The 26,089-nt window shown below is 36.3% G+C and overlaps 2 protein-coding genes across 4 annotated transcripts; one reads left to right on the forward strand and one right to left on the reverse strand.

Annotated features, from left to right (window-relative positions):
- The first annotated feature begins 345 nt into the window (after positions 1–345).
- Positions 346–3,508, forward strand: krt94 (keratin 94). 2 transcript variants are annotated; one of them, XM_054603742.1, is made up of 7 exons: positions 346–885; positions 1,156–1,238; positions 1,358–1,514; positions 1,661–1,822; positions 1,992–2,117; positions 2,791–3,011; positions 3,146–3,508. In XM_054603742.1, exons 1-7 carry the CDS (start codon positions 442–444, stop codon positions 3,159–3,161), a joined length of 1,209 nt encoding a protein of 402 aa, XP_054459717.1. In that variant the 5' UTR covers positions 346–441; the 3' UTR covers positions 3,162–3,508. The 2 variants fall into 2 exon arrangements, with proteins under 2 accessions (XP_054459717.1, XP_054459716.1); XM_054603741.1 differs by having other exon boundaries at positions 365–885; positions 2,791–3,025.
- A 13,873-nt stretch (positions 3,509–17,381) lies between these two features.
- LOC129095866 (stromal membrane-associated protein 1-like) lies at positions 17,382–25,978 on the reverse strand. Of its 2 annotated transcripts, XM_054604459.1 has the most exons (10): positions 25,711–25,978; positions 24,661–24,794; positions 23,514–23,599; positions 23,320–23,395; positions 23,119–23,181; positions 22,949–23,024; positions 21,315–21,445; positions 20,235–20,451; positions 19,115–19,452; positions 17,382–18,054 (listed from the first exon to the last, which is right to left on the reverse strand). In XM_054604459.1, exons 1-10 carry the CDS (start codon positions 25,826–25,828, stop codon positions 17,920–17,922), a joined length of 1,374 nt encoding a protein of 457 aa, XP_054460434.1. In that variant the 5' UTR covers positions 25,829–25,978; the 3' UTR covers positions 17,382–17,919. The 2 variants fall into 2 exon arrangements, with proteins under 2 accessions (XP_054460434.1, XP_054460435.1); XM_054604460.1 differs by lacking the exon at positions 23,119–23,181.
- Between the last annotated feature and the right edge of the window lie 111 nt (positions 25,979–26,089).

The raw sequence follows: 26,089 nt of genomic DNA on the forward strand, positions 1-26,089 counted from the left end.
TAGACTGCATGTATTTATGAAAGCGTATGCAAGTTGTACATGCAGATGGAGACACACACACACTCAAACTTATGAAAACACACATTCAGAGAGATCCCCACTGACCAACAGAGCCACACACACAAACACAGAAGCAGAAACACACACACTGACACACACACACATTCCATAACGGTTTCCTCACAGGAGTGGAAAGGAACCGGACCCTGGTCCTTAAAGGAAAACAAATGGAGGTACTGCCAAGCCTGTAGCTGAAGTGAGTAGGAAAAACTCCCTCCTACCCTCTCCACCTCCCTCCTCCCTGCCAGACCCGCCCCAGGTCCAGCACTATATCAAGAGCTTGCCTCCCTTCATACAACCCCACAGTCCTGCTACATTCTACAGCTGTGTAACGGTCTTCTCTCCTCGTGTTCTCTCTTGACCAGCAGACAGTCAGCCATCATGTTTTACAGCAAAAGCATCAGCAGTGGTCCCCAAACGTTCGTCAGGCAGAGCCGCAGCTACACATCAAGTTCTGCTCCCGGCAAGGCTCACAGTGTGTCAGGATACGGCTTCAGAGGAAACCCACGCATCGCCTCCACCAGCGTGCGCACCGTCTCCTCCGGGTATGGAGGTGGCATGGGGGCGGCATGGGGGCGGCATGGGGGCGGCATGGGGTTCGACCTGTCCAGCGCCCTGGACCACAGCACCGGGCACCTGAACGAGAAGGCCACCATGCAGAACCTGAATGACCGTCTGGCCAGCTACCTGGACAAGGTCCGCTCTCTGGAGGCGGCCAACTCCAAGCTGGAGGTGCAGATCAGAGAGTACTACGAGCAGAAGGGGCCTGCAGCAGAGAGGGACTACAGCAACTACTGGGCCATTATCAATGACCTGAAGGACAAGGTATAGTGCATGCCTTACTCAGCAGCTTAAAATCCAGACACGTCAAATGTTTGCTTTGCTGTCAATGATTATCAAAGGAGGGTTTTAAAAGGGTTAAGTAAAGCCATGTGTGTAGGCAATATGCATGGCAATATCACTCAGTGTTGCATGTGAAGTTAACTGATATTTTCATAGCAAACCAGTCTATGCTACTGTATGTAACTGCACAATGAAGTATTCATTTGAGACTATTTGCCCTCCCACAACTCCCATTGTTGTTCTTCTTCAAAGATTGCCGCCGCCACCATCGGTAATGCCAACATCCTGCTCCAGATTGACAACTCCAAACTGGCTGCTGATGACTTCCGAACCAAGTAAGCAGGAATCTTTAATACGTCTGAGGCCCTATCTTCATCGTGTTAATGGCAAATAAGAGAGCTTAAGGGTTATAGTTGTCTCACATCTTTGTTCTCTACTCTCAAAAACTATTCAGATTCGAGCATGAGCTGATGATGCGCCAGTCAGTTGAGGCTGACATCGCAAACCTGCGCCGTCTGCTTGACCAGACCACCCTGACGAAGGCTGACCTGGAGATGCAGATCGAAGGCCTGCAGGATGAGCTGGCCTACCTCAAGAAGAATCACGCAGAGGTGACATCAGCACATCCTCCACAGCTATAATGATCACTGCTCACTATGACAACAGGAGCATGCTTCATCACACCTGTATCAGGAATGTTTGAAATGCTGCAAACATATTTTAACGCTGACTTTATTTTTCCCCTTATTTTGTTTAGGAGCTGGCAGCAATGCGCTCTCAGCTTACTGGCACAATCAACGTGGAGGTGGATGCCGCGCCCCAGGCAGACCTCAACAAAGTCTTAGACGAGATCCGCTCCCAGTACGAATCCATCACTGACAAACATCGTCGCGACCAGGAGTCCTGGTTTACTGAGAAGGTGAAAATATTTTTCCATAAACAATCATATCCCACACGTTGCAAATGGCTGGGTTGACTCCCTCAAGAGTCTAACCTGTAATTAGAGATAATTATCTGTTGAACTAAAATGGGTTATCACCAAGACTTCTTTTTCTTCTTCCCCACTCTGCCTTTGTTTCTTGTTTTAGTCGACAAATCTGTCCAAGGAGGTGGCCAGCAGCACAGAGACAATCCAGACGTCCAAGACAGAGATCAATGACCTGCGGCGCACACTGCAGGGCCTGGAGATTGAGCTACAGTCTCAGCTCAGCATGGTGAGAAAACAAAAAAACCCAAAGCATCTGTTCACATCTCACTGATCTTGCCTTATATGAGCAAAATTCCCGGATCGCTGTCTTGTCTGGGGAAATGGAGAAACACATAGTGACAGAGGGTTAAAGAGCAGAAGGGAGGGGAACAGAAAGAGGCTCTATTGAAAGAATGAAGGGAGGGAGAGGAAGATAAGAGGGATGTGAGCTGTGGAGAAGGGAGGGAAGGGCCCCTGCTGAGGAAAACATTTCACAGACATCTGCTCAATTTCTGGAAGACATAAAAGAGCTTGAACAAAGCTGAAGGAATGCTGAACTGGATGAGCCAAAAAGTCATACTCCCATAGATTATCTGTGCCCAGCTGGAGTAAATCATTTAACACTCCCCTGGTAGAACAGCACACTGCTCCTGTGTAACAGTGGAGGAGAAGCTTAAAGAGAAATGCATTGAAAACCTAGCACATGCCTCTGCTAATCATTCCTTCATATAGGAAAGGATAAGGCTTTACAAATACAGACATGCTTTGTGTCTGTCAGACAAATAATCCGGGGTGTGGTCGGTAGTTACAGACTATATCTTTAGATTTACTACAGTAAACTGGTTTGCAAGTATGAATATCAAACTATGTGTCACAATTCTTGTGTATGATATCATCTCCTTTTTTTCTCCTGTTAACAGAAAGGGGCTCTGGAAAACACACTGGCAGAGACGGACGGTCGTTACAGCGCCATGCTTTCCGGCTACCAGGACACAATCAACATGCTTGAATCAGAACTAGGTAACGTGCGTGGAAGCATCGAGCAGCAGGGCCAGGAATACAGGATGCTGCTGGACATCAAGACCAGGCTGGAGCAGGAGATCGCAACGTACAGGAGCCTGCTGGAGACAGAGGAGTCCAGGTAGACACAATCATGTAGGAACATGGATTTATGAGCATATTTAAACACAAATGCAGTAATTCATAAAGAGAAAAAAACGCACCAATTCACTCATTGTTTGTCTCTACTTTTCTCTTTCCTCTCCCTCATTCTAGACCTAAAGGTAAGTGACGTATGTTATAACAAGACATTACATAAAAACAGTGAAGTCATTGTAATACAAGCTTGAAGCACTGCCATCATGATTTTTTCCTTCTTTTTCACAGGGGGCTCAAAGACCACACTCACAACCACCACTGTGCGCAGTTCCAGCTAGGAGGTCCAACTGGCAGGACAAGCTGTACTCAGACTCACACACACACACTAATAAAAGCTGCTACACGAGATGAGTGAAACTGTACTGAAAACATGTTGAATGAAGCCCGTGTTAAAGTTTACAACATTTTCAAATTTAGAACACTGTGTGTGTGTTTGTCTGTGTGACCTGTCTGAAAAATAAATCTGCTGGTGGATACAAATTGTGTTTTTTCGTGACTTTACTGGTCTTTCAGAAAAACGAAAAGTCTACATCGCTCTGTTTGTGCAGTTGCCATGGCAAGGTGGGATGTGGAAATAAATGTTACATAACAGGGGCTGTTGTCAGGAAAGGCCGAACAATGGTTAAAAGCTCTCGTGTGGAAAGCATTAGGATTGAGAGAAAACACTGCACAAAGATGTTAATCTTTATTTTCTCATAAATCTTGAAGAAAAGTGCAAGTTCTGTGACCAAATAAAGAAAATGAGCCTGGGCTTTGGCCAAATAAGTTTTTTAAACAAGACACACCCAAATGGTTGACTAATCTTTGCCCTGGAGGCTTTCAACACTGCTACATGGAGTCTGTGTAACTCATGTCACCTAGTAACAAGAACATACACACGGCTCAGGATAGAAATACTGAGTGGGAACGCAAACACTGACTGACTGTTCCAAGAGAGTCGTTGTGTAAACAGGTGCTATCAGCACTGCACTTTGGCCTCTTTTATGAACCATGATTGATTGCCAATGACCACTGAGCTGTAATGATAAAATGTATCCTGAAGGGTGCGGCTCCTCGGATGATGGTGACTTCATATATATGTGTTATGTTTTTAAGTAGTGTTTAGTGTGAAAAAGGGGAAATTGTTATGTTGGTGTGTGTGGAAGAAAGAGGGAGGCAGAATAGCATTTCAGCCTTAGCACTCTTTACAGATCAGCAGTTTAAGCTTCTGAATTACTAAAATTACAGGGAATTCCTGTGAAGAGATCATAATTCTCCAATGATGGGGTAATGTTGGTTTGGGAGAAGAATGAGATTATAGAGAGGATCAGATTGAAGAATCCGCCCCCCTCTGAGGAGCTTCACTCACCCATATTTGGACCCGTTTTGTTGCACATCAGCGTCACCGCCATGCTGTTATAATGAAATTTGAAAACGAAGCCCTTCCAGTTATGCTTGTAATTTGATATGAAAATCCAAAGCAGAGGTCATAGAAAAGATTGTTGCACTCAGGCCTGTTGAGAGCAAACTGCAAAGCAATAACTAAACATCTGTTTACCAGCAAACTAAAGCCAACCCTCATGAGCTCTTTGAAGGTGACACTTTCTGACATTTTAGATGTATGTTGATGTTGAGCAAGTCTTTTCCTACGTTTAAAATGTGCCATGATGGTACTTGTTTCTGTTCTTTCTGTTTGAGATACAGTATAAATGCTGAAGTTTATATGCGCATCAATGTTCATGAAGTTAAAGCCAGTATGTCAACACAGATCATTTTATATGCATCAGAAAAAATAGACCAGAGCATCTGACGTTTGCCTAGTTTAGCATAAGGACTAGAAACAGAGAGAAAGTTCCAGCCTGGCTCTGCCCAAAGATGAACCTATCCAGATTTTAACACTTTGTGTCATGTAATGATGACAGCGTGGGTAGGAAGTAGTCCCTCACATAAAAGAGGAGAAGTTATTACCTTTTAATTATTGCAGTCTGTATTTTTACTTACATAGTTTTTTAATGGGAATGATCCTTTTCACTGGTTTATGATTGACTGCTAAACACCAGCTCTCCCACATAGCTGGAAGCATTATCTTCAATTTGTTCAGGAACGTCTGGGTGTGATAATGAGCTGTCATCGTTAAGAAATTACCTGTTCGGAAATCAGAGATTGATTTATTAGATAAGGAGATCAGAGGCAGACAGACAAATGCAGACACTGAGTAGTAATTTGTTAATTATTTACAACATGAATAGACAGACTGTTCTGCATGTGGCTGCACAAAAGAAGATGATGGGGAGCTGCGCCAAGTTGCCAACAGTCATTTTTGTATTTTCTCCCTGTCATGGCTATCTGCCATCAAAAGTCAGCCTGAAGCTAGCGGAGATTGAGATCAGAGGGGAAAAGAAGATGTTACTCACTTGATGTCTTGAAATACGTGACATAAAGTTCAATTCAGTCCTATTAATGACAAGCTCGGAATACTTTGTATTTTTCTGTTTTCTGCTTCCTATTGAAACTAATGAAACAACCGGGACTTTCACACAATGTGTGTAACCTTCATTTGTCCGGTAACTAAATCCCTAGCCTGAAAGCTGCAAGTCACAGTGTTTTTTTGAACAGTTTATTTAGTGCAGTACTCTTAAGAATTTCTACACAGAAAACAGCAATACTGTATAAAAAAGGAATAGTTCAACATTTTGGGAAGAAGAATTTAATTTCTTGATGCTTGATATGAAGCTGCCAATAGCCAGTTTTGGCTTAGTTTAGCACAAAGAGTGGGAACGTTGGCATGTTTGTTTATAAGATTCAGTTTTTGTATGGATTAAAAAAAAGAGATAACAGGTTAATTAGTGAACTTTAGTGGTGCTGGTTGGTTCATTTTTGGTACCTCTTGACAGAGCTAGAATGCTAGTTTGCACGCTAATTATGGAGCTATATATTTATATGTATATATTTCTTTTCAGGTTCTTTTGATTGATTGAAGGTCCAATCATAAAAAAAATCACTTGAATGCGGGCATGATGTATTTCAATGTGGACTTTTACCAAATTACATTTAGCTTTCATATCAGTGAAATGTTTAGTTAAGTATTAGTCATATCTGCAACAGTTAAACGAGAGGCCGACGCCCGTATCAGCAGGAATGTTGATTTGGAGGGAAGGAACATTCTTCACCCGACTGGCGAACTCTATTCTGGAGCAGTGTTAGGTTTGACACACAAGCTGAGAGGAATGCCTTACCTCTTTGCTAAAGGTCTGAGACCTCGTGTGGCATCAGACCTTACTGTGAAAGTTTTCAAACTGCGCCCAAGCTGTAGCGAGGCGTAGGAACAGTTGAGAGGTAGAGAGTGGAACAAGACCAAACACACTCCAGGGGCTTTCAGGCCCTGCCAAGCATGAGATAGATGTGATTTTTCATCCCTTTTCATGGCTTTGAGTTTGGTCCTCCTGCGAGTCCATTCCCACCATTAAAACACAGTATCGTCTCAGAAAGCATGTGGCTCTGAATCAGAAGAGCAGGATGGTAAAAGGTGGGAGTTTAACAGGCAGGGCTGGTTTGAAGAACCACACCTTCAATACAATTGCAAGATCCTGAAGACAGTTCGGACTTACTTGGTCAGGGCTTAGTAGGATTCTAAACACAATGCATCATGAAAGAGCGAGTTTACACAAAGAGCTTTGATTCTGTTGCATTTTTCTGTAGTGACTTTAGAAGTAACCATATTCACTTTGAAAGTTCCCCATGCGCTGGGTGGATGTGTACTGGAGCATATCCCAGCATGCATTGGGTGGAGGAACACAAACCTTCATATAGTGTGTTTTAAACAAATGCATTCTTTTGAAATCTCTATTAAGGTACGCACAACCCAGAGAGAAAATGCCAAGTGAAAGAACTACTGATCAAAACAGAGGCAGAGTGAGGCACATTTTCCCTACAAAACTGCTACTGTGGACATCTACTGTATGACTCTGGTTTTCCAAACTCTTTAAGTGTGTGTGAATGTGCCCAAAAGCCTCACAATAAAATTGAACAAAAGAGCATTCATTTCACCAGCTATGAAAAAAGGCAGTAGTAATTATAAACTTGATGCTCTGTATGTAGCACTCTGTAAACAATGTTAGTAAGGGTATAAAAGCTCAACAACAATCTTAATTAATAAATGAATAAACATAATGAGGGCCAACTACATAAACATTAAAACTAATTGGACAGAAATTGAAAATACAATTGCACATGTTGGCAGGTAACAGCAGACAGCATATTGAGATTTAGTTCATTTTGACTACAGACTGAACTGGGCAACTCCCTTTTATTTTAAAGCTAATGCGCTACTGCCACCAAGTGCTGGTTCCCTGTACATATAAGAATGAGTTTGTTATAGTCAGCAAGAGAGACTAATTTTAGACAGATTAGAATCTTTATCAAACCCACAGAAAAAGACATGTGCTGCACCTTGTTAAAGCCAAAACCACAGTCATTTATCACGTCTGAAATCAGCTCAAAATATGCAGGCGCTTTCCTCATCACATCATAAATCAGCATACTGCACTTTCTCAATATGTTGGCAACTTATAGAGACTTTACCAATGTGTCAGTTTGATGGAAACAAAATGTGGAATTTGATTTTCAAAAGTGGTAGATGCACAAATCCTTAAAAGGTCTTTTTTCAGATACTTCTACCCAAGTTAGAAAAACCCACAAGCTTTTTAAAAATAACTTTGATGAGGATGTATGTAACAAAAAATGTTATGAAATGTATTATATTGACTAGCCCCTTGGGCGAAAAAGTGCAGAATAAAACCACTCTGAAGACTTAATCTCGTTATGTTTCACCTATGGCTTTGATTCATTTTCAAATGTTCACTAATAGTTTCCATAAGTGTCTGCCCTACACCTCGAAGCTATATGACTATCAAAATATGTATTTATTATCAAACTAGAGCCTAGAAGCTTTGAAACACAAAGTTGACATCTTTTTAAAAGAAACTTTTACTTAAGACAATACATGATTGTATGTTGGCACAGTACAGGCCATCACAATGATTAAGAAACTTTGCACAAAAACAATTAATGTGTAACCAGGCCGGGCCGCAGCAGTCCTGCCTTATTGACGTTGGCCAGCAGGGGGCGTGGTTTCACCGTTTCTTACAACAGTGCGCTTGCTGGTCGTGTACGGGTCGCTGAGAGGTCAAGGGGGCGGGGCTTAGAAAATACAGGAAGTAAACATAAACACGCTTTTCGCTCGGCTTGCTAGCTGTTTCCGACGGTGAGAAGGTTAATGAATATTGCTACGTTGTCTAAGAACAGTAATTTGTTGGTTGGATGTTATCTGATGTACTTATCCAAATCCACACTTTGTGTAATTATTGAGTTTAGGATTGCGGAACAAAAACAGTCGTGTGTGCTCACATTAATATACTGGAGACTCCTGATGCTTTATCTAGGAAACTGATTTGTTGCTTTGTTTTCCTTTTTGTTTAATGAATTTGATGGCATGGACACATTTTGTTCCCTTCGAATAGCATCTAGGTTCGATATGCATAAATACTGTATAATGTTTTATTTTCATTTGAACGATACCAGGTTTTTTTTGGTAAACTGAAAAGCTTTTTCTTCAGTGGAAGTGAAGATTTTAATTACTTTTACCCTGGAAACTACATGAAATAATGGGAAGACAATGTGTGTGATTCATCCTCGCTTCTTGTGACTTTTACACTTTTGGAAATGTATCCAAAATAATAATTTAATTCTGTTAAACCCTATGTAACTCAAGATTTCAAAATGTATCCCTCTTACAATGTTAACTAGACACTCCAAGCTCAACTGTAATGGATGAAAGTGTCAGATTTTAGTATGCCACAAAACTGTCTTAGAAAAGTCCTCCTAAAGTAAGCCATAAAAAACGAATATATTACTATGCAATAAAAATGTCACGTAACATATCATATTGTTTCAATGGAATGTAACAAAAAAAAGTGTCATAATGGCGTATGCCATACAAATATCATTAGATTGTATAACTTAAAAAGTCATGTAAAAGTGATATTATAGTTTGTCATACAAAAATGAACAAAAAAATGAATAGTATAGTATTCCCTAAAGAATATATATAATGTATGTTATAAAAATGTCAGAAATATCATAAAATATAATATGCCATAAAAAGTTATTTCAGAGTACGTTATTCAAATTTATAGTAAAGTATGTCTGAAATATAGCATAGTATATTATGCCATAACACAATGTAGAATATAGTATGCCATATTGAAAATATAGGATTTCATGAAAATTTTAAATATGTGTAGCACCTACTGGAGTGCAAAAGTTTTGCGCTTTTTATACATGTGTAGTATACCATAAAGATTTAGTAGAAATAAATGTCATAGTATGCCCTTAAAATGTAAAAATGAAGAGAAAAAGATCATAGTATAATATATCATAAACACTTTTCTGTCAAAATACTTTACTATGATTTTTTTTCCTTTACATACTATACTATGTACTTTTTTTGACACAATACTATCATTATTTTTGGACTGTTGACATACTGTACAATGACTCCTTTGGATATTCTTTGCTGTGAGCTTTTTTTTGCCATATTTTACTTTTTAACCTAATTTACTTCTTTTTACATACTACACTTTTGCTTTTTTATGACTTTTTTTTGGAAAAAAGACAGACTTTTTTTGGCATGCTATTTAATGACTTTCTTAGAATTTCTTTTGACATACTATTGTGATGGAAATCTTAGAGCTAGTTCCTTCGAGACAGAAGAAGTTTCGGCAGACCCCGATGTCTTAAGCAGTAACATTTATTGTTTCTTGATCGAGGAGAACAGGGAAACACCACGTGTGAATCACAGCGTACTGCTACCCAATTCTGAAGATGGTGTCCTTGAGCACAGTATTTAAACTTCCCCAGACAAGTTCCGCTATATCCAAATAGGGTTAGTTCTACATCAGCCTGGCATGTGTGAGGATTCTATTGGATATAGGATCTAAACAAGGAAATACATCTACCTTTGCTGTGCTATCAACAACATAGCCTCTGTACAGTCTCTCTTATCCAGCGTCTCCAACCAGGCGCCAGCCTGTTGAGTCTTAACCAAATACAGAAGGTTTCTAGCTAACCTTGGCCTACCAGCTGCCCTAGACAGCTCGGCCCTATCAGGCACATAGAGTGAGACTGGCTAAGAGAGACAGACAGTTGACCTGACCTACAGACAGTTACCTTTAACCTACAAGAGGAAAGTTTAACATACGATAAGGAAAATTCCTATGATATGACTTTTTTGTACTTTTTTCAACATACTATACTTTAACTTATTTTTAACTTTTTTTGACTAAACTGTGACTTTTTTCGGCATACTATACTATGACTTTATTTAACATGCTTTACTATGACTTTTTTCAACATACTGTACTATGACTTTTTATTGACATACTATACTGTGACTTTTTTTCCTTTTTTCGACATACTATACTATGGCTTTTTTCAACATCCTGGCTTTTTTCAACATACTATACTGTAACTTTGTCTTTTTTCGACATTTTTTCAGGTTTGTTTATTTATCCGTTACATTTCCATTTTCAATTGCAGCTCACATTAATTAGGACAAACTACAAAGGATGCAATAAACGTAAACACAACTATGACTTTTTTTGACATACAATAGTATGACTTTTTACGACATACAATAGTATGATGACTTTTGATTTATTTCAACATACTATAGTATGACTTTTTTTCAATACATACAATAGTATGACTTTTTTTTGACATACTATATGACTTTTTTTACTTTTTTCATACTATAGTATGACTTTTTTCGACATACTATAGATGACCTTTTTTTTGATTTTTTCACATACTATAGTATGACTTTTTTTTCAATTTTTTTTTTCGACATACTATGCTATGTATGACTTTTTTTGACATACAATAGTATGACTTTTTTACAATAGTATGACTTTTTTCGACATACTATAGACATACTATTCAAATGCTTTTTTTTGACATACAATAGTAAGACTTTGAAAAAATATATCATTAATGATTTATTTCGACATACTATACTATGACCTTTTTTCGACATATTATATGGCTTTTTACGACATACTATAGTATGACTTTTTACGACATACAATAGTATGACTTTTTTTTGACATACTATTCTATGACTTATTTCAACATAATATACTGTGACTCTTTTTTCCCTTTTTTAGATTTTTTTTTGGCTTTTTTTGACATACTATACTATGACTTTTTTATACTCTTTTCGTCATAATATACAATTACTTTTTTCAACATACTATATTATGACTTTTATTTTTACATACTATTCTATGACTCGCTACTTTTTTCGACAGACTATACTATGACTTTTTTTGACATGCTTTACTATAACTTTTTAATATGCTATCCTATACATTTTTTAATGAATCATTAAGATCAGATTGTTGATTGCATTTTATGTTATTGTTTTATTATTGTTTTTCTTTTTTTATGCTGCTTTTAAATGAAAAGCACTTTGTAACCTTCTTAAGAGAAGTCCTATATGAATAAAGTTCAGTACAGTATTGTCATTATCATTATTTCTCCAATCTGAACTCCCTATTGTCGATTATTGTTCAAGGGTCATTATGATTATTTTCTTCTGTTAAAGACTGAAAACTCATATGTTCTCAATGCAACATTGCACATAAAACAAATCATAATAAAATAAATGTCTGTCTGTTATTGTTAAATGTAGCAATGGAAGAGGTTCATCGTATTTGGTGTTGATGTACTTGCATGATTCTTGTAATATTGTATCCACATGGTTGAATGTAGTTATTGGAAGTAACTTTCGAGATAACAATCAGCTAAATGAATAAAATGTAATGTACCAGATTTCTTCAAAACTTTGAAATAAGAAGACACTTTTGAAATTAAGTTTATTTCACAGTGCCTAAAAATACACGTTATTTTCTTCCTCCAAATCATTCATAGAAAATACTATAGAAAAGATACAAACATTCTGTCATTCAATTGATTTTTTTACTTTTAATTAATCACAATGTATTCACAACAGGAGTGTCACAGCATGAGATGAAAGGAACCAATGCAATCAACAAAGACACATATTTATATATAGTTTAGCTGAAAAAGCCAACACTGGTATGGTAAGACATCTGAGCTCATACAGAAGAAGACTTTGGACGAAGTGAAGAAACTGCATATCCTCAATTTTGGTCTGGAACTCTGCACTCATCTGGGGAGAAAGAGAGAAGGAAGACCTAGTCATTTGCATCACATGCATATAAGTTCTCAAACGGGCTCTCCAAGTTTTTAATTTATATATATATAAGTGTATTTCTTTTTCGACATGCTATACTGTGATTATTTATGACTATTGCCATACAATACTGTGACTTCTCTCAACATAATATACTGTTATTTACAACATGCAATATATATTTTTTTGACATACAATAGTAAGACTTTTAAAAAATATATCATTAATGATTTATTTCGACATACTATACTATGACTTCTTTTCCTTTTTCCAACATACTATAGTAAGACTCTTTAAATATATTATTAATGATTTATTTCAACAGACTATACGACTTTTTTTACTTTTTTTTTGACATACTATTCTATGACTTTTTTTTGACATACTATAGTATGCCTTTTTTTGACATACAATAGTATGACTTTTAAAAAAATATCATTAATGATTTATTTCAACATACTATACTATGACTTTTTTTGAACATATTATAGCAAGACTTTTTTTTATTAAATACTATATATAGATGTTTTTTAATACTATTCTATGACTTTTTTCGACATACTATTCTATAACTTATTTTTGACATACTATAGTATGACTTTTTTTTTGACATTTTTTTAAAAAAATATCATTAATGATTTATTTCGACATACTATTCTATGACTTTTTTTTTTTTCGACATACTATAGTATGACTTTTTTTAATTTAACCTTTTTTTACTATTATAACCTTTTTTTTTTACTTTTTTCGACATACTATAGTATGACTTTTTTTTCAATTTTTTTTCGAATACTATGCTATTTTTTGACATACCATACTATGACTTTTTCGACATACTATAGTATAACCTTTTTTTTTAACTTTTTTTCGACATACTATAGTATGACTTTTTTTTCAATTTTTTTCGACATACTATGCTATGACAGTTTTGGACATACCATACTATGACTTTTTCGACATACTATTGTATAACCTTTTTTTTTACTTTTTTCGACATACTAAAGTATGACTTTTTTTCAATTTGACCTTTTTTTTTTTACTTTTTTTCGACATACTAAAGTATGACCTTTTTTTCGACATACTATGCTATGACTTTTTTTACTTTTTTCAACATACTATTCTATGACTTTTTTTGACATACAATAGTGTATATATTAAAAAAATATATATCATTAATGATTTATTTCGACATACTATTCTATGACTTTTTTTCGACATACTATAGTATGTCTTTTTTCAACATACAATAGTAAGACTTTGAAAAAATATATCAATGATTTATTTTGACATACTATTCTATGACTTTTTTTGACATACTATAGTATGCCTTTTTTTGACATACAATAGTATGACTTTTAAAAAAATATCATTCATGATTTATTTCAACATACTATACTATGACTTTTTTTCAACATACTATACTATGACTTTTTTTTTGACATATTATAGCATAGACTTTTTTTTTAAATACTATATATAGATTTTTTAATACTATTCTATGACTTTTTTTTTTTTTCGACATACTAAGTATGACTTTTTTTCAACATACTATGCTATGACAGTTTTTGACATACCATACTATGACTTTTTCGACATACTATAGTATAACCTTTTTTTTTTACTTTTTTCGACATACTATAGTATGACTTTTTTTCAATTTGACCTTTTTTTGACTTTTTTCGACATACTATAGTATGACCTTTTTTTTTTTTTTTTCGACATACTATAGTATGACTTTTTTTTTGACATTTTTTTAATACATACTATTCTATGACAGTTTTTGACATACCATACTTTGACTTTTTCACATACTATAGTATAACCTTTTTTTTGACATACAATAGTGTATATATTAAAAAAATATATATCATTAATGATTTATTTCTACATACTATAGTAAGACTTTTTTAAATATATAGTATTAATGATTTATTTCAACAACTATACATGACAACTTTTTTTTACTTTTTTCAACATACTATACTATGACTTTTTTTTCAACATATTATAGCAAGACTTTTTTTAAAAAAAATACTATATATAGATGTTTTTTAATACTATTCTATAACTTTTTTCAACATACTATTCTATGACTTTTTTTGACATACTATAGTATGCCTTTTTTTAGACATACTATAGTATGACTTTTTTTATCGAATACTATATCATTAATGATTTATTTTTTTTGACATACTATACTATGACTTTTTTTTAACATTTTTTTCGACTATAGTAATGATCATTTTTTAACATACTATACTAATGACTTTTTTCAACTATGCTATGACTTTTTTTCATTTTTTCAAACTGGACCCATGACATTTTTTTACAATTTTCACATACCATAGAATGACTTTTTTTGTCGACATACTATAGTATGACCTTTTTTTACTATGACTTTTTTCGACATACTATAGTATGACCTTTTTTTTAAACATTTTTTTTTATACTATAGTATGACCTTTTTTTTTTTGACTTTTTTCGACATACTATAGTATGACTTTTTTTTTTTTTATTTTTTTCGACATACTATGCTATGACAGTTTTTGACATACCATACTATGACTTTTTTTTCGACATACTATAGTATAACCTTTTTTTTACAATTTTTTTAACATACTATAGTATGACTTTTTTTTCAATTTGACCTTTTTTTTTTATTTTTTAACATACTATAGTATACCTTTTTTTGACATACAATAGTATGACTTTTTTTAAATATCATTCATGATTTATTTCAACATACTATACTATGACTTTTTTTACTTAATGATTTTTTCAACATACTATTCTATGACTTTTTTTCAACATATTATAGAAGACTTTTTTTTCAAATACTAAAAAATATATAGATTTTTTTGACATACTATTCTATGACTTTTTTCGACATACTATAGTATGACTTTTTTCAATTTTTTTTTAAAAAATATATCATTCATGATTTATACTATACTATGACAGTTTTGACATACCATATATGACTTTTTCGACATACTATAGTATGACCTTTTTTTTACTTTTTTTTCGACATACTATAGTATGACTTTTTTTCAATTTGACCTTTTTTATGACTTTTTTTTACATACTATAGTATAACCTTTTTTTTTTTAAAAAAATATTAAGTATGACTTTTTTCACATACTATAGTATGACTTTTTTTTTTGAATTTTTTTCGACATACTATGCTATGACAGTTTTTGACATACCATACTATGACTTTTTCGACATACTATAGTATAACCTTTTTTTGACATACAATAGTGTATATATTAAAAAAATATATATCATTAATGATTTATTTCTACATACTATAGTAAGACTCTTTTTAAATATATTATTAATGATTTATTTCAACAGACTATACAACAACTTTTTTTTACTTTTTTCAACATACTATACTATGACTTTTTTTCAACATATTATAGCAAGACTTTTTTTAAAAAATACTATATATAGATGTTTTTTAATACTATTCTATAACTTTGTTTTGACATACTATTCTATGACTTTTTTTGACATACTATAGTATGCCTTTTTTGACATACAATAGTATGACTTTTAAAAAAATATCATTAATGATTTATTTCGACATACTATACTATGACTTTTTTCAACATACTATAGTAATATCATTTTTTAAAATACTATTTAATGATTTTTTTCAACATGCTATGACTTTTTTTCATCAAACTGGACTATGACATTTTTTTGACATACTATACTATGACTTTTTTTCAACATATTATAGCAAGACTTTTTTTTAAATACTATATATAGACTTTTTTCAATACTATACTAGGACTTTTTTTAAAAACTTTTTTCAATACAGTATACAATTACTTTTAAAAAAAATATTAATCTATGACTTTTTTCGACATACTATAGTATGACTTTTTACTTTTTTCAACATAGTATACTGTGACTTTATGTCTTTTCTCGACATACTATAAGATGACTTTTTTTCATCAAACTAGACTATGACATTTATTTCTACATATTATAGTAAGACTTTTTTTAACTATATAATTTATTATTTTTTTCATCATACTATACTATGACTTTTTTTTACTTTTTTCAACATACTATACAATGACTTTTTTTAACTTTTTACTATACAGTGACTATTTTATTACTTTCTTTCGGCATACTATTCTATGACTTTTCTATTTTCTTTTTTGACATTTTTTTTCCGACATTCTACACTGTGACTTTTTTCAACATACTATTCCTGACTTTTTTTCAACATGCTTTACTTTTTTCGACATAGTATACTATGACTTTATTAACTTTTTTTCAACTTAATATACTATGACTTTTTACGACATACTATACTGTGATTTTTTAAAAATGTTTCGACATACTGGACTATGACTTTTCTATGACGTTTTTGAAATAAAAAACGCTCACTCTGTGATGACTGTGTTATGGTGTCGGGTTGTAGCCAGGGTGCACTCAACCTTTTAAAGAGTAAGTACTGCAAATCAATTATATTTGCTTCACAGCATGAACATGGATGGATTTTCCGAGTGACACTACTGCCATCTAGAGGGCAGGATCAGTAATGGAGTGTTCCTTAGCATAAAAACTACATAACCCTAACACAGTATGACAAGATTTTGTTGACCAATAAGTCTTTGAAAACTGCACATTAGACAAGTTATTCCATAACATAAGTTTTAAATCAGGCTCTTCTAGTGGTTTGAAATGGCCAAATTTCAAATTTGGACAATTCATTTAATGTTGTTTTCCCTATTTGGTTAGTTCTCACAAATATATTTTATTTATAGACCTTGTTCATTAACCAGTACCTTCTGCAATTGTAAACATTATTGAAGGAGAGCAGTTTTTTTTTCACCACTTTCCAAAAGTGGATGTTTTGATGTCCATGTTACTAAGAGGAAATGCTTCTATCAATTTGTTCCTGTTTAATAATCTGCTATTCTGACTCACAGTATACAAAAAACAGCCTACATCACTGTCTCAGTTAGTTTCAGTGGCCAAATGGTATCCTGGTTTAGAATTTAGGCAAGTATAGAAGATAAACGTGACTGTGTCCCTGCAGGTATATTTCTATATGAATCATAGAAGACGAATCGGAGCCAGTCATTTATTATCACTTTAATTTTATAGGGGAACCACAAGTACTTTAAAAGAAGGTTATACAGCGCTGTACATTTGGGAGCAGTACTGACAGACTTGATAGTCATATCTTCTCCCGTTAAATACTATTCATTTAAATGTTCTATATTCTTATAATGATACAGTGGTACAATAAAAGCTTGTGTAACTGGTCCTGCAGCTTTTCTGATATGTCGATATCATTTTTGTTGGGACTGTTATTTCCTTGTCATTTTTTTTCCAAAAAAGGAAAATAAAAGTTAAGATCAAAAACCATACGACAGGCAGAAACTGCCAGGCTGTAATCCTGCATGACTCCCAATTCACTCACACAATAGAGAGAAAGAGAGACAGAGAAAGGGAGAAGGAAAAAAAAGGAGATACAATTTCATGTTCTGAAGGCTGGTCAGCGATGAGATGGGCACCAGTTCATAGGGAGGTCCAGAGGAGCACAAGATATATTTTGCACTTTCTGCAACCTCGACTCTTACTCTGCCCAACCATCAACCCGCTTGAAGGCTCACTTCCATAGCTGTGTGCTCAGAGTCTGGCCAGATCCAGCGGCGGCCCATCCACCCATAGCTGACGGAGGCTGACCGAAGGCCATCTGGCCACCTGCACCATTCAGAGTCATCCCTGACATCTGCTGATTCACCTGAGGATGTAAGAGAGATCTGTATCAACACTAGAGCAAAATACCATGGATTTAAACCTGTAATATTTTAATTCTGAACCCAACCATGTCCAGAAACTAGTCCATGTTCTCCGTAGTCGGATTGAGATATGAGGTAAAAGCATGTTTCTTAAAAATAGCAGTCAAAGTTGAACTTAAAATCAAAGCTCCTCCTGCGAGAGCTCTTCACTAGACTTTTTACCGGCTTGATTTGGTGTCTCCCCTTCTGGCCTCTAGAGGTCAGGAATCAGTCACTGCTGCTCCACAGAGTATCTACACCCCAGGTGGCTGCTGGATGCTCTGTCCACATCCTGTGTAGTAACTTCATAATGCACTATTGATCAACGCATCATCATATCTGGGTTGTGGTCAAATGTAAAACTAACAACACCTGACATACACGTATGAACATAAGGCTGTGCAGTTTATCAAATTCAATTACGATATTGATTTTTGAATATTATGAAAACAAGATAATAAACAGAAACAATTATTGTGACGCATTAATTGCATTAGTTGCTCAAGGTCGGCTACGAAAGGCCCGGGGTGAAGGTGAAGTTTTACAGCACCGTGGCCCGGACCTCTCCGTGTAGTGCTTGCTGTATGCTATCTCCCACCGGCAGCGGACTGTCCTTGAAACACAAATCCCGTCTTGTTGACCATGCTTTGTGAGTGGGACTTTTTTCTGCTGTGACATCACCATTCATATCTCTACAACCAATGTGTTTATGGTTGAATTGTTTACTAGAGCACAATGTTCTTTGTAGATCTAGCCTCCTAGTTTTGCTCTCAAAGTGCACCAGATAATATGGATGCATTTAACTATAACATATTCTTTCTAAACACGTGTTTGCAAAGTCAATGAGTCATCGTGTTAAAAAAATCGTGATCTCAATATTCACCAAAACAATTGTGATTGTTGCCATAATAAAGCAGCCATACATGCACACAACCCACAAAGCAAGATTTAATGTAGAGTTGCATTTCTAAATACCCTCTTACAATGCTGCCGTAATCAACAAAGCTTAATGGCTCTCCATACCTGACCCATGTTCCACTGAGCCTGCTGTCCAGGCTGGATGGCGTACATGCCCTGAGCAGGCACCATGCCTGCATGCAACGCACCACCCTGTGGTCCCATCATCCTCGGTGCCATGCCCATCACACCGGTGGCTGGCGCATTCCCCATGAAGCCATTAGGCATCGTCATCCCAACCATCATGCCCGGACTGGGTCCCATCATGGCTGCCCCACTCTGAGCCATCATGGCACCCATGACGGTTGTAGGCGGCATGCCGGTGCCCATGCCAGGGAAAGCCTGATAACCACCAGTGGCCTGGACAGGAAACTGCATCTGGGAGGGGCCCATGAACATGCCGGCTGAGGGGAGGAGAAGACATGCAAAACAGAAGGAAAAGTGTTACGCATACAAATATGTTCTTTCAAACCTGTACTGTGGGATGTGGGGCGTTTTCCAAAAGTACTTAAATAAATTGTCTGTGTTTGTTTAAGGAGCCTGCTAATCAGGATGAGAAATTTCGACAGGTCTTTGGGACTGTGTTGGGACATACAAGCATGCATCTACTTGATCCTCATGGCTTCCGTTTGCCACATAGATCCCAGCATTACCTTGGTGAGGACAATGTTAATCTAGCACAGGGGTTTTCAAAGTCTGACACAGTTGGCCTCCCCATGGACAAAATCTAGACAACTGCACCCCCAAGTTTTGGAAAACAAACTTAAACCTGAAGTATAATGTTGCCTAGAAGGCAGTGAGTTAGTTGCGGGCGACAATTGGACCCCATTTTCTTTGCCCGTATATAACGGGATAATTCTCAGGCAAGTTCTGAGTTATAGGAAGCATCTTTTTTTCTATGATATCTTGGCAGGTTTATGGGGAGCTAGCTATCAAACCGCAAAATGTTATGGTACAGACCAAACGTGTCTGTAGGACAGAGCAATGAACCCAAATCTGGAAATAAAATTTCTGGTCAGATTTGCAATCAATCTTGCTTATTCTTTGATCAAAAAGTTCCCAATTTAAATAAAAACTTTTGGCCAATTTTAGGCAAAGTTCTTTTGTTAAATGATTAAAGGGTTTGGTAGGAAAGAAAATTACTTGGCTTGTATTTGACATTTTTACTTAATTTTTGCATCCTCACCAGTCGGGGCCTGTTGGGACATGTTGTTGGTTCCGTACAGAGACAGGATGGAGTCCTTGGACAGCAGCTTTTTGGCCGTGTCTTCAGTTTTAGTGGTGCTACTGGTGTCACTGAACAAGTCCAGGTCTCCCTGCCCCGACCCCGAGCTGGCTCCGCCTCCAGCTGCTCCTGCTGTTGGAACTTGGGTCGGAGTACTGGCCGCGTTACTGGAGCTCACCTGACAGAGGGAAAGGTTTAAGATGAAGGAATGGAATGACAGCAACAGAGTTTAAAACATCAGTAGCCTAATTTTAAACCTGTCCTGACAAAACATCTTTCAAGTTAATCAACAAATTATCATCAATAAAGGTTCCATCATTAAACCAAATTACATTTAATTAAAGTTTACGACCTAGTTGCCATGCTGGCATACAGCCCTCAGCTATTTGACAGAATGGTTTCCATGATAGCAATCACGCATAAATTAAGTGAAAATACCCTGTCCTGCATGACAATCCCAATATTTCATTTTGTGGCATTTTGGGTGGCTGTTAGTAGCTTTTACAGCCATAAGCTTGGTGGTAATTCAATCCCCCATGACCTAACAAGAAGTACTTTTACCAGTAATACCTGTACTGTGAGACAGCAATAACAATGTGATATTATTATATATAAGGATGTATTTAATATTTCACACAAATTTTGTTTTATGGTTTCCATCTCAGGGTTTATGATGGTTGGACAAACCAGACTCAACAAAAAAATCACTGTGGGTCTTTAAAGACCTTGATGATGGGCATTTATCACAAATTGACACACTCGACACACACAGTGATAAGTAAGTTGCAGCCTTATTTAAATGTTTGGCCAACTAATAGTCTCATTAGCAGCATTACATTTCTGTCTCTGCCTTCATTGTCTCTCAGTATTGGTGTTGCTGTCTTGTGGGCTATTGATGCTGGTAGTTATCATTTGACTTTTTATTTTCTACTGTACTTAATTTCAGTTGTACAACTAGACAACCATTACTGTCAAGCCCTCCTGTGCATCATTCAGACATTAGTACTAAATCTGGACAGGGGAATTGTTGCTGGATTTTACCTGAGAAAACTGAGCCGCAGATGAGGAAGCAGGGAGGGGGTTGGATACCATCGGGCCGAATATATCCAGGTCGTTGTTGTTCTGGCTTGTGCTCGTGCTACCATTGTTAGTTGATGCAGCTGCCGGTACGTCTGTGACAGGTAAAAAAAAATAAGAGCGCAGAGTTAGAGAAAACAAGTGTTGGACTATTTTGACGCAACATAACTCACTGACGACTTCCCAATGACATTCTACCTGAATTCACTAAGAACCTATGAAATATCATAAATAAAACATGAATGCCATATGTAATTGATGTGAAAAGGTGTGTAAAACAAAGAGAGCTTATGTTTGCTAATGCAAGAATACATGTCATCTTTGTATTCATTTAACTGCAGTGCCCTCCCACAGCTGCAGAACAGCCTGCACAGTAAGCATAATGGCTATTACAATAAAATATTAATCAGCTTACCCTCATGACCACAAAACATCCAAATAGTGCAATGCTCCTCAGTAGTTACATTAAACTGTAAATTATATTTCTGTAATGAAGTGATAACACACATATTTCTAGATATGCACATTCAGCCACTAATATTAGAGCCATCTCATCTAAAGATAGGTGGACAAGTACACAAGTCAATAGACGAACAATAACCTGTAGTTCTACCTTGTATTTGACTATGAGAAACAACACATTTTCTATACATCAATGTAGAAATATTCACATAACTGCCACGTGTACACTGCAAGACCTGCTGCAATTAACCCCGTAATGGACCCATGAGCAAAACCTTTTCCATATGGTTGGCATACATGTTCTGTGAGCAACTGAGATCTGGCGTTGCCTCCATTCATGACGTGTCAAACTCTCCCCATTTTACAGTTTATCCAGTAGAACATTTAAGACTGGTCCTCCAAAGAATAAGGTCAAAACATAAATGTAAAAAAACAAGAAGTTACTAGTCAGTCGCTAACCTCAGTGACTGAGTCAGCAGCTTTAACGCTTCCTCTGATGAACTCACAAAAAAACCTTGCAGTGATTCACTGCCTCAACAGCAACTTAAGAGCACAACAGACTTCATTAAAGTTGTCATACAGATACAGATAACATAGCGGATCAGATTGGTTTGTCTGCTGCCTGTCAGATGAGAGTAAAAGAGGAACCAACTGAAAGGGGAACACAGTGCCTTTTGACATTTCTCTCAAGCCCACTGCTTAATTATTACACATTGAGCCAACAAGTTTACAGTGACGACAACACAAGCTACAGAAAGAGACAGTCATGGTTGAGCCCTCAGCCTTACAGGACAAAGTCAAAGTTCAGTTATCCCTTTCATTGAAAAGGTATACAATCACAGCCATAACATGCCACAGCATGCTACGCCAAGCAAAAGTTACAGGCAACAAATCACACATACAGTAAAATTAGATACAAACCAATAATCTAAAAATACACAGCATTGTTAGCCCATAAAATGATTTTATAGTCATCCACTAATTAATTAGGATCGGCAAGAAAACTAAACCAATAACAAGCTGAAACTTATTTAGCCAGATACCATAAATATCTCAGACTATGTCAGCACATTCATAAGGCACATTTCAGAAGATTCTTTGTTTTCCAGCAACACAAGAAGCGCTGAGATACTCACCAAGGCCGAGGAGGTTCACAGAGGGTTCTGAAGTCTTAGCGGGGCTGATTTTGGGAGCTGGCCTGGAATCTTCACTCTAAAAATGTTTTAATTTAAAATAAATAATATAAGTAAGGCAAACTCCATATGAGACAAAAATAATGCTGAGGAGAATGTCCTCTTACACCTACCTTGGTGTAAGAGGACACCTTGCTCCCTCTGTCTGGCTCCCTCTCTTTCTTACCATCTTTTGGCTAAAAAAAACAAAAGAAACTCAAAATAAACAACAGGAAAACTGACGCCAGCTTAAACCACTTATCTGTAAAAGTGTGTACAGTCATTTTTAAAGCATGTACATTATAGCTATTAAGTATAAAATAATGGATACATACACTGCTCCCATTGGTCACATTCTTGCTGTAGTATTTCTTCTTCTCATATTTATCCCTGATGAAGAATTCCACAGCTCTTAGGTCAGAGTTAAGAGAAAAATAGGCAACAAACAAGTAAAAAATAAATAGCTTCAGTATATACAGTATGACACGTTCAAAATATTTTAAGTTTGTCTGCTGATAGTGAAGGATACTGGTCTGTTTGAGGTCTTCTGAAGCTTTCTGGAAGGTTGGCCTCATAAAGCTGCCTGGCATTGGTGTTACCCATATCCTGTATACTCTGAAATAAATGTAGGACAAAGAGGTTTATAGAAATCAGAGGCAGTTATATATGCATGCTTTTATATTTCAAGGGGCACTCACATGATGATTCATTTGTTTATCACAGAGAGAACTACTCAGCCTGTGAAAACAGTGGTATAATGTCCTCTGTGGCTCTATTGGTGCTTTTCTAATGCCTGTGATATAAACTAGAGGCATGGAGTTTGACAGATGGGCGTATCCCAGGCAGGATGTGTGGATGGCTGGGAGGTACAGGTGGGAAACAGTCTCAAATTTGGATTCAATTACCTTGGATCACATTTCGTTCATGCGTTGGCTGACACAGATTTTTCAATGTCACATATAATGGAGCTTCCCAAGAAAGTGTTTCCCAGTCATAATTATAACTTTGATGTTCATGTTATCAGTAATCTTTAAATTGAAGACTGGCAATTGTGGTAAGTTCTAAATGACATGAATGCAGCGTAGTGACAGACCCTATCAACTTGCATTATGGGAGTTTTTAGCATCAAACGTGTTTAAAGTTATGATCTCTCACCTTTAGTAAGTGTATTGAGGCGCAGTGGTAAATTATTGAGAGTGCCCCTTTAGGATAAGTGTGCAGTATTGTCACAGGTCTGAGGCTTTTGAAGAGGAAAGGCTGACTGTCAATAGAGGACTGATATGAAGTGAAAGATGCTGAAATCAATCTCCTTAAGTCCCATACAACAAAGATTTTGCAATAATGTCTTTCTCTTAATTTGTCTCTCTACCGAAATGATTTAGTACTTGGGTAAAAAAAACAACATCTTCTGAAGTTGAACCGAAGTACAGTACCAGTCAAAAGTTTGGACACACCTTCTCATTCAATGGTTTTTCTTTATTTTTATTTTTTTCTACATTGTAGATTAATATTGAAGACATCCAAACTATGAAGGAACACATATGGAATTATGTGGTAAACAAACAAATGCTCAACAAACCAGAATATGTTTTATATTTTACATTCTTCACAGTAGTTGAATGAGAAGGTGTGTCCTAACTTGTGACTGGTACTGTACGTAGAGAACAAAACACTACCTGGATTTGTTCTGAAGTCCATTGGTCCAGATTGACAGATTTGACCCTGGATATGTGCACTCCCAGGTTCCTGTGGATGCCAGCACACCGGATGCAGATAAATACTCCCAGATTCCAGGATGCCCATCTTGGACCTGATAAAGCCAAAAAAAATAAAAATAAACAGGATTGTGATTTCGTTATGGGGAAAGAAAAACACATAAACATGCAAGATCTAAGATGTAATGACTTAATTTTTTTTATTTTTTTTTGTTGTATAGTATATGTGTATTTATTGTCTGTGTCTGTGTAGCTGTATAGTATGTGTATTTATTGTCTGTGTAGTTGTATAGTATGTGTATTTATTGTCTGTGTAGTTGTATAGTATGTGTATTTATTGTCTGTGTAGTTGTATAGTATGTGTATTTATTGTCTGTGTAGTTGTATAGTATGTGTATTTATTGTCTGTGTAGTTGTATAGTATGTGTATTTATTGTCTGTGTAGTTGTATAGTATGTGTATTTATTGTCTGTGTAGTTGTATAGTATGTGTATTTATTGTCTGTGTAGTTGTATAGTATGTGTATTTATTGTCTGTGTAGTTGTATAGTATGTGTATTTATTGTCTGTGTAGTTGTATAGTATGTGTATTTATTGTCTGTGTAGTTGTATAGTATGTGTATTTATTGTCTGTGTAGTTGTATAGTATGTGTATTTATTGTCTGTGTCTGTGTAGTTGAGCTGCTGCAACACTTGAATTTCCCCCATGGGGATCAATAAAAGGAATATAATCAAAGTGCCAAGAGATCTGCATTCTTCACCAATGAGCAAACATGAGAACAAGAGTCAGGCTCCTCTGGAGAAGAGCTGGAGGCGTCAGGGAGAGGCACTGTGTGGAGCCAGTGTTTGGGGAAGTTAGCTCGCTAGTTAGCCACTTACTTTAGCTTCAGGGAGAGGGTCAGCTGACTCGCTCAGCCAGTGACACACTAGCCAGCTAGCTTAGCCGTGCTAACCAACGCAGACGACACACGGTAATGCTGCCTGTGTGAGGTGTAGGTGGGGAGTGTCGTACCTTTCGCCTCGCAGTCGGCGCAGTACTTGTTGTCTTCCTCTCTCAGCTTCTTGGACAGGATGGCCTGGTGCTGCTCGTTGAGTTTCTGGGCCTTCTCTCTCTCCGAGCGGGTCGCCATGGTTACGGCTTCAGCTGGAAGTCTTTAATAAAAAAATAACTGTACTTTAATCAGTCGTATATGGAAATATGTTTCTGATAAAAGACCATAATCAGGGTGATGGACGGCTCAGAGAGAGATGTGAAAACACCCGGAACCGGAACCGCCTCTCCGCCCACAGGAATGCTAAGGCTGACGCGGCGGACGCACCTGATTGGACGAGCGCTCTGACGTCATGTGACGCACGAAGTTTCTCAAGAAACAAGTTTTGGTTTTTTTTCT

The sequence above is a fragment of the Anoplopoma fimbria genome, chromosome 9 (genome assembly GCF_027596085.1).
Source record: "Anoplopoma fimbria isolate UVic2021 breed Golden Eagle Sablefish chromosome 9, Afim_UVic_2022, whole genome shotgun sequence".
NCBI lineage: Eukaryota > Metazoa > Chordata > Actinopteri > Perciformes > Anoplopomatidae > Anoplopoma > Anoplopoma fimbria.